A 12688-nucleotide genomic window follows, 5' to 3' on the forward strand; every position below is an offset into this window, starting at 1 on the left:
ATTTTCTAAATACATTGTCAGTTTTCTTGTTTAGGCTTCAAGCTGACCTTGAGATGTTAGTATTAACCTTCTGGCCAATTCCTAACTTCTTAACAGGAATAATAATAAGATAAAATTAGATCTGAATAATAGTGGAGAAAAGATCTTCCAGTTAATGACTTTTATTATAAACTACTCAAATTTATTTTGCATTTTTGTAGAAAAACTTATTGTCAATTTATTTTTAGTAAACTTTTAGTTTCTGTTTCTGTTTTTAGGTAAAACCCTGCTGGCACAAACTTTAGCTAAATGCCTTGATGTCCCTTTTGCTATCTGTGACTGTACAACTTTGACTCAGGCTGGATATGTAGGTGAAGATATTGAATCTGTGATTGCCAAACTGCTCCAAGATGCCAATTATAATGTAGAAAAAGCACAACAAGGTATGTTGGCAGCATAGCTTGTCTATCCCCAGATTTAATATTTTGGGAAATTAATATTAAGAAACAACATTTGTTTTGAATTAATGGTTAAAATTCTATAATTTTATAGAAGTACCTTTGTTATATACTTTCTAGCACATTCAGTAAGGGCCATAAGTTTGCTTTATCTTTTGGTCACTAAGGTGGCTGCTAGGGTCAAGTTACTATTCCATTAGATCCTTAACATTATCATTGTTTTTCCTTGTCTAACTCCCCTCCAGACTCCTAATGCTGGGGTAGGGACAGGAGTGGAGACTTGGGCAAGAGCAAGTGAGTTTAGAATGGGTGAGTCTAGAAACAGTTTAGCCTGTTGACCTACAGGATGGCATAAATGCTTCATTTCTCCATCTATCCTGTTTACTTGTTTACATGAAGAGCATGACAGCTTCCTGTCCAAATTCCTTTAAGACAAAAATGTAGGGGGCTAGGGTTGTGGTTCAGTGGTAGAGTGCTCACCTAGCACATGCAAGGCCCTGGGTTCAATCCTCAGCACCACATAAAAGTAAATAAATAAAGTAAATAAATAAATATTTTTTAAATGCAAGAATGTAGATGGGAAAGAGCAAGCTAAAGTTTTGCTACTGCCAGCACTGCATGTACCTCATGCTTCCACACTGTATCTCAGCTTCTCATATTAAAGAACTTGAGTATATTAGTGGAGTAGATAACTGTTATCAAAGAGCTTTGCTTATCATACTCAAATGATATTATTGAATAAATTTCAAAGTATTTGCACAAAACGATAGATGAATTAGAGAGCAATATGTTTTTAATATATCAATCCATTGCATATGTTAAGTATGAAAAATTGAACAACCTTGCTCAGTAGTTCTCTAGTCTTTTAAAGCTGAGGCTATCTTGTGTATATCATTTTCATATTATAAATAGAATCCTCCTTAAATTATAGGAATTGTCTTTCTGGATGAAGTAGATAAGATTGGCAGTGTGCCAGGCATTCATCAATTACGGGATGTAGGTGGAGAAGGCGTTCAGCAAGTAAGCAGTTGAATATTTTGTTCAAGCCCACTAAAAGGAAGGGAATACATCAGCTTCCCAAATATTGTACGTTTGGTTTCACATTCAATTAGATTTTTTTTTTTTAATTTGTTTTATTCCTCTCACCCTAAACTTCACATACCATTTTAAAGTAGTTCTGATCTTAAAAGAAAGTTATTAATGATTTTATGTAACAAATTACTTTTCTTGAGAAATTAAAAATATTTTAAAGAACAGAAAAAACAAAACTTAATTTTTATTATTTTTATTCCTCAAAGGCCCAGTTAAGCATTCTAGAAGACTCTTGAAAAAGTTCTGATTCTAACTAGACATGAATGAACTATACATGTTTTATTCTTTCCACTTAGTTAGAAGATAGGTGTCAAATAGTGTGTCATTCCTTCAGAGTCATAATTGAAGTTACAATGATCTATTGGCCAACTTAACCTTTTAGTGGTAATTAATTATGATATAAACTAAAAGGTATAGCAAATTGCTTCACTTTTTAAACAGTAACAAAGATATGTGCTAGATAATTTTATTTTTATGAAGGCATCTCAAAATATATTTCCAAAGTTTAAACTGGAGTAGAAAAGAATTTTAATTTATATGAAAGACAAACCAACTATTTTTAAATTTTGAATGCTCCCACTATGTTTAGGAACCATTTTATAGAATCATAATTCTGTCTTTTGGTCAGAGTTATGGCTTTGTTATCAAAAACAACTTCTTAGATTGACTATTTCCTCACTTACAATGCATCAGGAGTCTTGTATTCATTTCAAATAAATTCATGAATTATTAAGCTGATAGGTACATTTGATTTTTTATGTTAGTTGTTATGTGGGAGTTTTCATTAGTTATGCTCATTGACCATAACCACATATTATTTCCCCATTGAATGCCATTACGTAAATTATGATAAATAATGCACTTATATATGGTGATGCTATAAATCATTCTTTATTTAGGGCTTATTAAAACTACTAGAAGGCACAATAGTCAATGTTCCAGAGAAGAATTCCCGAAAGCTACGAGGAGAAACAGTACAAGTTGATACAACAAATATCCTGTTTGTTGCATCCGGTGCTTTTAATGGTTTAGACAGAATCATCAGCAGAAGAAAAAATGAGAAGGTAAGTTTTTCTGAGGAGTTGGAGCATTACAGAGTTACTTTTTAAAGTAGTTACATTTTAAAGTAGTTCTTATCTTAAAAGAAAGTTATGTAATGATTTTATGGAAACTCAGTTTCTGTTCTCATATCTATGACTACCAGTCATTGAGGGTTAGAGTATATCAGAAGTATATTACAGGTTGTTTTAATTTTAGAGCAGTAAATTAGAGGATTTCAAAATACTAGATGTGGGCATTTTTAAAGTATAATATGATGAATTCAATTTTATATTTATGTATGGAGTTCTCTTATCATTTGAGGTAGCTGCTATATTAGTAAAATTTTTATTAATTCCTTCTGCCATGTTTACTAAAGTCTATTAAACAGCTTGTCTCCATTGTTCCTTCCCATAGAGTCTATCATAAATCACTGCTGGCATTTACAAATAGAAGAAACCATTTGGGAGTGGGGTTGTCATTTTACCTAGTTTCATAGATGTTTCTTTTTGTTTTTTGTTTCTTTGGAGGGGTACCAAGGTTTGAACTCAGGGGCACTTGACACTGAGCCATATTCCCAGCCCTGTTTTGTATTTTATTTAGAGAAAGGGTCTCACTGAGTTGCTTAGTGCCTTGCTTTTGTTGAGGCAGGCTTTGAACTCACCATCCTCCTGCTCAGCCTCCCAAGCCACTAGGATTATAGGCGGACAACACTGTTCCTGGCTAAGCCCTGTTTTTTTGTTTGTTTGTTTTTTGGTATTGTAGTTTGAACTCAGGGGCACTTGACCACTGAGCCACATCACCAGCCCTATTTGTATTTTATTTAGAGACAGAGTCTCACTGAGTTGCTTAGCACCTCGATATTGCTGAGGCTGGCTTTGAACTTGTGATCCTCCTGTCTCAGCCTCCCGAGTTGCTGGGGTACCTGGCAAGCCCTGTTTTTAACTGGGACTGGGACTTAACTTCTTCAGGTCTTCAAATTACATGCTCATGACCTGTCTGTTGATTGATTATATAAAATGTAACATCAACATGGTGGCAAGAAGTACAGAACACACATGGATTTTTCATGTGTTTGTGTTTTACTTAATAACTAGCCACAAATGTTCACTTGTATGTTATTATAACATTCTACCAAAATGAATGTCAAATTAGCGGTTCCCTGTGTTGTTTTCTTTGAGTCTTCTTGGTTATCAGTGTCTAGTTTAATGCATGAGTTTAAGTAGCAGTAGAGTAGTATTTGTTCCCTTGGTAGTTTCTTCGCATACCCTACATGAGAAAACACTTTTACAAATAATAACTGAGCCATGTAATCAGGCCTTATTCAGCATGAATAAGGTTAGATTTTTATTTTTGTATGAATTTATGTAGAATTGCAACAGTAGGAAAAATATAAATTAACTATGAACTGTATTTTTCTTACTGTTGCTATTCTGCATAAATTAACAAATTAGAAGAAATTCTTTTTTTCTTCATGTGTGGGTAAGAGATAACCTTGTATTTGAAATTCTGTAACCAAAAACAGGGACCATGTACTCATTAATTTACATTTAATATTTCTTTATACTTCTAAAAAGAATTTGATGCTGAAACATGTAGTATAGAACAATTAAAAGTAATATCAGAAAGGAATAAAAAACATGTAAAAGAAAGATTTAGATATAGTTTTGACCCATTGAGAATTAAGTTACTTCATTTAGCTACAAACCTATAAACAAAAAAATAGGGGGAAGTCATGGGCTGTAGTTATTACATGAAAAAGGGAGGAAGCATATCAGATTTTTAGGAGAGAGAGTTTTAAAAGGATATGTTGCATAAATCTTAATGTAATGGAGAAAGAGACATGAGACTCTCCAAGAGTGATTTTATAGAAGATTAAGAACCCCATGCAGGTATTGTTTTTATCAACCCTCATTAAAAGCCAAGAATACAATATTAAATAATATACCTGTGGGGGCTGGGGTTGTGGCTTAGCGATAGAGCACTCACCTAGCACGTTCGAGGCCCTGCGTTCCATCCTAATAAGCACCACATAAAAATAATTAAAAAAATATTGTGTCCAACTAAAAAATAAATATAAAAAATAATATACCTGTGTTTCAACCATATGAAACTGTTTACAGTCCTTTTATTCTACTTGCTTTTGCCTCTTTTTTCCCCTATATCAATTCAGTCAGCAAATACCTGTTAAATGATCAATTAATTTCTCTGTGAAGATTTTCTTGGTCACTTCTCCCCAGTATGTGGATCTTTTCTACTGCCACAGTGCCCAGTAGTCATCTCTCATAGTACTTGTAATACTTTTATACTTTTATATATTCTCTCTCTTAAGATTACCCCTTTGGGGATAAAGTCTGTCTTCAGGCATGTATCCTGAGTTTTAACATTTTTATGAGTATATAGATTTATTATTATATATGCTTTTATGTTAGATAAATTTCAATGTTAAAATTATTGAATGAAAGGTATTTTGCAACTCTTCATGTACACAGCTTGGAGAATCAGAGGAACCGTGTCTTAATTTATTCAGACTGCTGTAATAAAATACCGTAGATTAGGTGGTTTGCAAACAACAGAAATTTCTTTCTCACAATTCTGGAGACTGGGAAGTCTAGGATCAAGCCACCAGTTTATCTGATGTCTTTTGAGGACCTGTTTCCTCATGGATGACCATCTTCTCACTGTAACCTTACAGGGCAAAAAAGACAAAGGATAGTATAGTTAGTATAAGAATACTAACCCCATTCATGAGGACTCCACCCTATGACTTTATCATGTCCCAAAAGCTCATCTCCTAATACCATCACCTTGTGGATTAAGATTTCAGCATTTGAATTTTGGGGAAACACAAACATTTAGTGCAGTATGGACCAATTTTTAGCTTAGGCTATGTTCTTGTATAACATGCTTCTCTTGTACTTTTAACATAAACTATATGATGTGTAAGGATTAAACCTTCTAACAGCTGACTGGAGTATGGTTCTTTTATGTTGACTGCATCAAGACTATAAACCTTTCAATAATCAACCCTCATTCAACAAAGTTAGCATTGGGTTAGAATCATCCTTAGGTTCCTTGTAAAATCTGAATTATTCTAACTCATAGATTGATGTATGCAGCCCCAAATCATGATTTTAGTAGAATGTTTAACAATGGGATGTCAATGCCAAATGAAGTCCCAAAGCCACAGCAGTGCAGAATCTGATGTTTGTATATAATTTTTTTATAAGACTGTTTATTCCATAAGCATTGTCCTAATTTATAGTACTACAAAATTAACTTTGATGACAAAAATTGATATCTCAATTTTCATATTTCTTATACCTTTTAGAAAGCACACTTGTCTAGTGGTCTTGGCTAAACTCTGCAACTTTATTATCTGAGTTCTAAGGGACTTCACTTAATAGGTCTTACATATCTACTTCTGTTAGAATGCTTTGAGAGTTGATTATCCTGTAGTGATTAGGCAGACACAGTTCTGAAGGCAGACAGACCCAAGTTCTTGGTTTGCCCCTTACAGCAAGACTTTGGTCAAAGGACTTAATCTCTATAAGCCTGTTTTACGCCTTTATAAAATGTGAATAATAATAAAACTTTCTTTGTAGAATTGTTGCAAAGATCACATGAGGTATGTATGTAAAGTGCTTAAGCTTTATTCTACTGTTTATAATATGCATGATTTCTTTGGCAGTATCTTGGATTTGGAACACCATCTAATCTGGGAAAAGGCAGAAGGGCTGCAGCTGCTGCAGATCTTGCTAATCGAAGTGGAGAATCAAATACTCACCAAGACATTGAAGAAAAAGATCGGTTATTACGTCATGTAGAAGCCAGAGATCTCATTGAATTTGGCATGATTCCTGAGTTTGTGGGACGATTACCTGTGGTGGTTCCTTTGCATAGCCTAGATGAGAAAACGCTTGTACAAATACTAACTGAGCCACGTAATGCTGTTATTCCTCAATACCAAGCCTTATTCAGCATGGATAAGGTTAGGTTTTTATTCTTCATATTTAATTATTTTCTCGCTGTTGAAATTCTAAAATACCTAAATTAGCCTTCCAGATTTAAAAAGGAATCCTGTTCATCTGGAATGTTCCTCACTAAGTATAAGTCTATTTCTTACTAGGTATAGATCTATGAATCAAGGAAGGCACATTGTGTTACATAGACATTTAGGGGTTCCTTTTTTTCTAAATTAAACATCATTGTGATGTAAAGCCCAAGGATGTATATAGAAAGAAATGATGTCATTGGCCTTCCCCTCTAAACCAAATACACAGCATTGTCCTTTTATCACTGACATTCTAAATACTTTTATTGTCACATACTATATATACTTTCATATATTTTTCCCCCTACTACTGGGGATTGAACTCAGGGATGTTTTACCACTGAGGTGCACCCACAGCCCTTTTTATTATTTTGAGACAGGGTCTCACTAAATTGCTGAGACTGGGCTCAAACTTAGGATCCTCTTGCTTCAGCCTCCCTGTAATCCTCCCTGGGATTACATGTGTTACTGGCACTTGGCTTATATTGTTGTACACTTGTCTAAATAAAACTTTATTAGCTTTCATATCTACATATCTGTAGTAAACACATGATAAGTCAATCTAGCCCACACATTCAACCAGATAGTAAATGTTTTGGGTTTTATGAATTTAACATCTCTAAATATCAGTCATCTTCTCTCTGTTGTCACTGCCTAAAATCAAGCTCCTTTATCATTCTTCTTGACCTCTGCCTTGGTTCCCAATTGGTCTTCCTGTTTCAAGGCTATTTTTTTTTTATTTTTTTTATTTTTTTTTTTTTTAGAGAGAGAATTTTTTAATATTTATTTTTTAGTTTTTGGCAGACACAACATCTTTGTATGTGGTGCTGAGGATCGAACCTGGGCCACATGCATGCCAGGCGAGTGCGCTACCGCTTGAGCCACATCCCCAGCCCAAGGCTATCTTTGACCACTACCACCAGAGTTGTAGTTGGATCAGACTATCCCTCTAAAACTTATTTATCTGGAAAGTCAAAGCATTGGTTTCATTTAGTTCTAAAATTCTATGATTCTAAAAAGAATAATGGTGATAATTATAGTTAATAGCTCAAATGCTATATGATTATATTAGGAAAATATTATCAAGGATTATCTAAGTTTTCCTTTATTTTTAATCTATTTGTAGTGTGAACTGAATGTTACTGAGGATGCTTTGAAAGCCATAGCTAGATTGGCACTAGAACGAAAAACAGGTGCACGAGGCCTTCGGTCCATAATGGTAAGTTGGTGTTATTCTAAAATAGATTATTTCTTGGCATGAGTTTTGAGACTATTAAGCCTCCTGTTTTGCTTTTGCAAATGTATTTACAGAATCAGCCTAAAGTTTCTTTGTATGTGTTTGTGTGACTTTCTTGAGGGGACAGAGAGGATGGAGGTCACAGCAGATTTTCTTTTTTTTTTTTTCCCCCAGAAAGGTTCTTTGGGGTTGGGGGTATGGTTCAGTGGTAGAACACTTGCTTAACATGCATGAATCCCTGGATTCAATTCCCAGCACCAGAAAACAAAAAGGAACTTTAAGGTGTTTGCAAACAAGGACACATACATAATATGATAAGTGAAATACAGAAAATCAGGATCATAGAACAATTTGAAGAAATTCTATGTGGTCCTTTATTCTAAGTACTGAGCCCTTTCTGAGACCAATTGAAAGCCCCATTTTTATTTGATTGAAAGTAAGTTGCAGACACCATGACATTTTACCCCTCAGTTCTTCTATGAGGTGAACTCACATTTTTTTTTTTTTTTTTTTTTTCTGTACTGGGAGTTGAACCCAGGGCCTCACATATTGCTAGGCAAGTACTCTGTCACTGAGTTACATCCCCAATCCTTTTTATTTTATACTTTGAGATGAGGATCTCACTAAGTTGCCTAGGCAAGCCTCAAACTTTGAATCTTCCTGCCTCAACCTTCCTAGTAGTTGGGATTATAAGTGTGTACCACCATGCCTACTTTTAAACTTTGTATACTTCCCAGATATACAGACTATTTTTCTGCCATTACCCTCTCTAGAGTTTTTTTTCCCTGCCCTCCATGTCTGACTGTACAATGAATTACTATATACTCAACCTGCTCCCAAAGCAAGCCCATGTTCCTATTTCCTCTTTTTTTTTAAATGTTTATGTTTTAGTTGTAGTTGGACACAATATCTTTATTTTAATGTGTTGCTGAGTATCGAACCGAGGGCCTCACGTATGCTAGGCGAGTATTCTACTGCTGAGCTACAACTCCAGCCCCGTTCCTATTTCCTTTTAAGGATTTTTTTTCTTTTTCATTTTGTGGTATTGGGGATTGAACCTAAAGACACATTTACCATTGAGCTATATCTTTAGCCTTTTTTTATTTTTAATTTTGAGGTAGGCTCTTACTAAATTGCTTAGGGCCTCCCTAAGTTGCTGAGGCTGGCCTTGAACTTGTGATTCTCCTGCCTCAGCTGCCTGAGTTGCTGGAATTATAGGTTGTGCCATTGAGCCTGGCCCTTTTAATGATTTCACTGCTAACTATCATTTCCCTTTCCTTAGTAGGACTTCTGATTGAAACACTTCATCCATCACAGATAGTGTGGGATTATACTCTCTGATAAGGGCTTGGAAATAAAGTGTTAATGATTAAGGACAGTTTTATAAACATGAAGAGAAGGTAATAGAGTTGACATTTTTAAGAAAATTTGAGGTCCTCAGTCAGTATTTTCCTTTAGAATAACACTCAGAGGCAAAGCCCTGACCTAAAGGCAAGTCTGGTTTTCTGTAGTAAACAATTTTAGATCCACTGCAGCATTTGAGACCAGTGTTCATTTGGAGTCGTCATTTGAAATTGAAGAGCTTGGTAGAAGTGATTTAGAATGAACTGTTTTCAAAGTAAGGATTATCTTTTGATCTCCTCAATAATAGAATAAGCCAGGACAGCTCTGAGTTAACATGTGAGCTTGAAAGCATAGTCTTTTTGTACATGCATGTTGACCTAAATAGGCAAAACTACAGACAAATAGCTTATTTGTAAAAAGATTTTTCTGAATTTGGTTTGTTTTTATATAAAGAACGCGAAAATTTTTACATTGATTTCAGTTTTGAGTGTACAATAGACAGTCTTTCTTGAGTGAATGGATTCACTTGACCTATAGAACAAAAGTATTTTGTATGTAACCTGTTTTCCATGTAATTTATTACTTTTTATATCTTTAGGAAAAATTGTTACTAGAACCAATGTTTGAAGTCCCTAATTCTGATATTGTATGCGTGGAGGTTGACAAAGAAGTAGTAGAAGGAAAAAAGGAACCAGGATACATTCGGTAAAGTGTATTTCAAACCAGAAAAGATCTAAAGTTTAAGATCCTTTTTGGTCTTTATTATTATAGTTTTTGGTCTGTCATTTTAAAATTGCATAATAATCCTTGTGTTTTTGTAAAGGAAGTAATCTTATGAATTTTCTGAAAAATCTAATCTGGGCCTATGAAATAATATTTTGTGAGTCTTTTTGAAAATTGATCTTCAAAATTAGCATCCATTTTCCCCGTAAGGAAAAATTATCAAAAGAAACATAAAAGTAGTCAAAATTAAGAGATTAAAATGAACTTTACTAATAATTCTTAATTGAAAAAATGACTTTTTTTCATATCTTTCATAAGACTAAAACTTTGTGTTCATAATTTTTTTCTTTCAGTAGTTGTACCAGTTGACAAATTTGACATCTTTCACTACTTTATTTGATCTGTTCCAAGAATCCGCAAACATTCTCATAAAAGGCTAGATAAATACTTTAGGGCTTTATGGTCCGTATTGCAACTATTCACAACTGCCCTTGTGGCACAAGAGTAGCCATAGACAATATGTAAATGAATAAGCATGTCTGTATTCCAGAAAGTCTTTGTTTACAAAAACAGGCAATGGACTGAATCTGGCTCATAAGTTATAGTTTTAATAAGAAATTTATTAGGGAAAATGTTGGAAAGTGTACTTGGCAACTGTGTTGTAGTTTTTCCCATATTTCACTACTAAGCAATCTTAAAAGTGCTTGTTTTGTGGATTTTTTAGATAGGGAAATTAATTTGCTACTTTGAATCTAGAAATCCTGTTTATCTCGGTTTTTATTTAAAAAACAAACATGACTTTCATTATAGGGCCCCAACAAAAGAATCCTCTGAAGAGGAGTATGACTCTGGAGTTGAGGAAGAAGGATGGCCTCGCCAAGCAGATGCTGCAAACAGCTAAACTGTCAGACTTCTGTCCTGTATATAAAGCTTTTCCTTCTTATGTTTAGGATCATAACTGTTTCTACAGTCTGACATTAAAGGCGTTGAATCTATCTTGGATATCATACATGATCAGAAGCCTTTAGGATAAGAATCAGATCATGTATATTATTGTAACATCACATTGATTTATACAGCGGACATTATGTGGACTTTAATGGCACAATGTTTAGAGATAAAATGTATATTATTTTGGTTCAGTTTTTAAAAAATATGCTTTAACAAAATTCTTAGGTGTTCTTTTAAGCAATGCAGGTATTGCAATAACTGTGGATTTTACAATAATGTTACTCTACAAATGGGAAAATAAATTCTTTAAAATTGAATATTGGGGTACCATTCTTTAGTGTTACCTTTTTCTACCAACATTCATTTCCTGAAAATATTGGAATTTTATTCATCTTACAAATTGGACCAGGTAGTTTCAAGAAGTTTAAAATTTCATGAAAAAAATAGCCTGAAGACCATAAATTGATTATTTGTTTAGCTACATTCTTAGTCTTATCTGCTATTGTGTGATGCTAACTTCCCATTTGGTACTTACAAAAAAAAAAAAAAAAGACATTCTCTTACCGACTTGTCTCATTTATTTGCCATCTTTGAGCCATTTTTAATACTAAGGGTGAGTTGATGGAATTAAGTCTGATATAAATCTTCAGAAAAAGACCATACATCTCATTCTTTTAACTAGCATGCAGTGTCATAGTAACAGCCATGTGCAGAATTAAGTAAAATACCCTGATAATGTGTACTTTCCCAAAGTACTAAGCTAGTTTCTTGTTTTGTTTTGATGCTAGACATCTAATTCTTTGGCTTCATAGAACATTAAAGAAAATGTGTTTTGCCATCAGCCAAAGTGAATGTGTTCACACTAATATAAGTTATTAATCTTCATTATATAGCAAAACTAAAAGAGGAAATTTTTTGGACTTAACAAATGAAAATTATATTATTTAATTCCATTATTATTAAACTGGGTACCCTTTAAGGTTTTTTTCCTTTCCTTCTGTAATGACACAGTTTCTATATTATTGTTCAATTCAGTCTCATTTGAAATTGTTTAAGTCAGAGTACCTTTAAGTATTTGTGTTCATTTTTTGGTTTTTAGTCTTTAGTTTTCCTTTTACTCACTTTTTCTTAGGCTATTAACAGATTAGAAATCCTGTTGAAGGCTTGGGCTATGATATAATAAAAAGGATGTGAGGTACCTATTTATGGCTGGGGTAGGACCAGAAATGCACTTTTGCAGAGTATAGCCTGATTGCTATAGTGTGAAATAGAAAAAGTTATCCTTACTCTCCCTAATAATGGTTCACATTCTCTTTAGGAATCTTTCGTATTTTAACTTTGTTCATTATCTTTCTCTTATAGCATCATTTTCCTTTTTGTAGAGTGAAAATTGGGAGTAGTTATATTAAGATCCTCCAGAAATGGACTGGGAGACATTATGGTCAACAATTTACCTTTGGTTTCACAAGTTGTTAACAAAGCATAGTTGATATTTTTAAATCAAACACAAATGAATACAACTACAGTTTGTATCTGGGAACTTATGTTTTGGCATTTGAATAAAACAAAAGGACTAAATGAAAGCCATTGTGGTGGTGTGTCAATATTACAACAATGCAGGAACCTCTACATTGAAAGTAAAAAGGACAGCCAGAGCAGCGCTGAGGTGGGCTCTTGCTGTGTTGCCCAGGCTGGCTTTGATCCATGTGCTTCAGCCTCCCAGTAGCAGGGATTACAGATGCATGCCACCATGCCTGGCTAGCAGTGCCATTTTAAAAGGGCACAGATGTTATATGAGCTGCTTTATTCCAG

The 12688-nt window shown here is 34.0% G+C and overlaps 1 protein-coding gene across 1 annotated transcript in view; it reads left to right on the plus strand.

The window, feature by feature from the left end:
• Nucleotides 1-12459, plus strand: part of Clpx (caseinolytic mitochondrial matrix peptidase chaperone subunit X) — a 37655-nt gene extending 25196 nt beyond the window's left edge. The window contains exons 8-14 of the mRNA XM_015480540.2: nt 258-422; nt 1369-1457; nt 2429-2593; nt 6259-6558; nt 7748-7840; nt 9801-9907; nt 10736-12459. Coding sequence (XP_015336026.1) covers nt 258-422; nt 1369-1457; nt 2429-2593; nt 6259-6558; nt 7748-7840; nt 9801-9907; nt 10736-10826 — 1010 coding nt within the window. The 3' untranslated portion in view covers nt 10827-12459. The remainder of the gene's footprint in view (nt 1-257; nt 423-1368; nt 1458-2428; nt 2594-6258; nt 6559-7747; nt 7841-9800; nt 9908-10735) is intronic.
• The last annotated feature ends 229 nt before the right edge of the window (nt 12460-12688 follow it).

Source organism: Marmota marmota, unplaced genomic scaffold (genome assembly GCF_001458135.2).
Source record: "Marmota marmota marmota unplaced genomic scaffold, marMar, whole genome shotgun sequence".
Taxonomy (NCBI): Eukaryota; Metazoa; Chordata; class Mammalia; order Rodentia; family Sciuridae; genus Marmota; species Marmota marmota.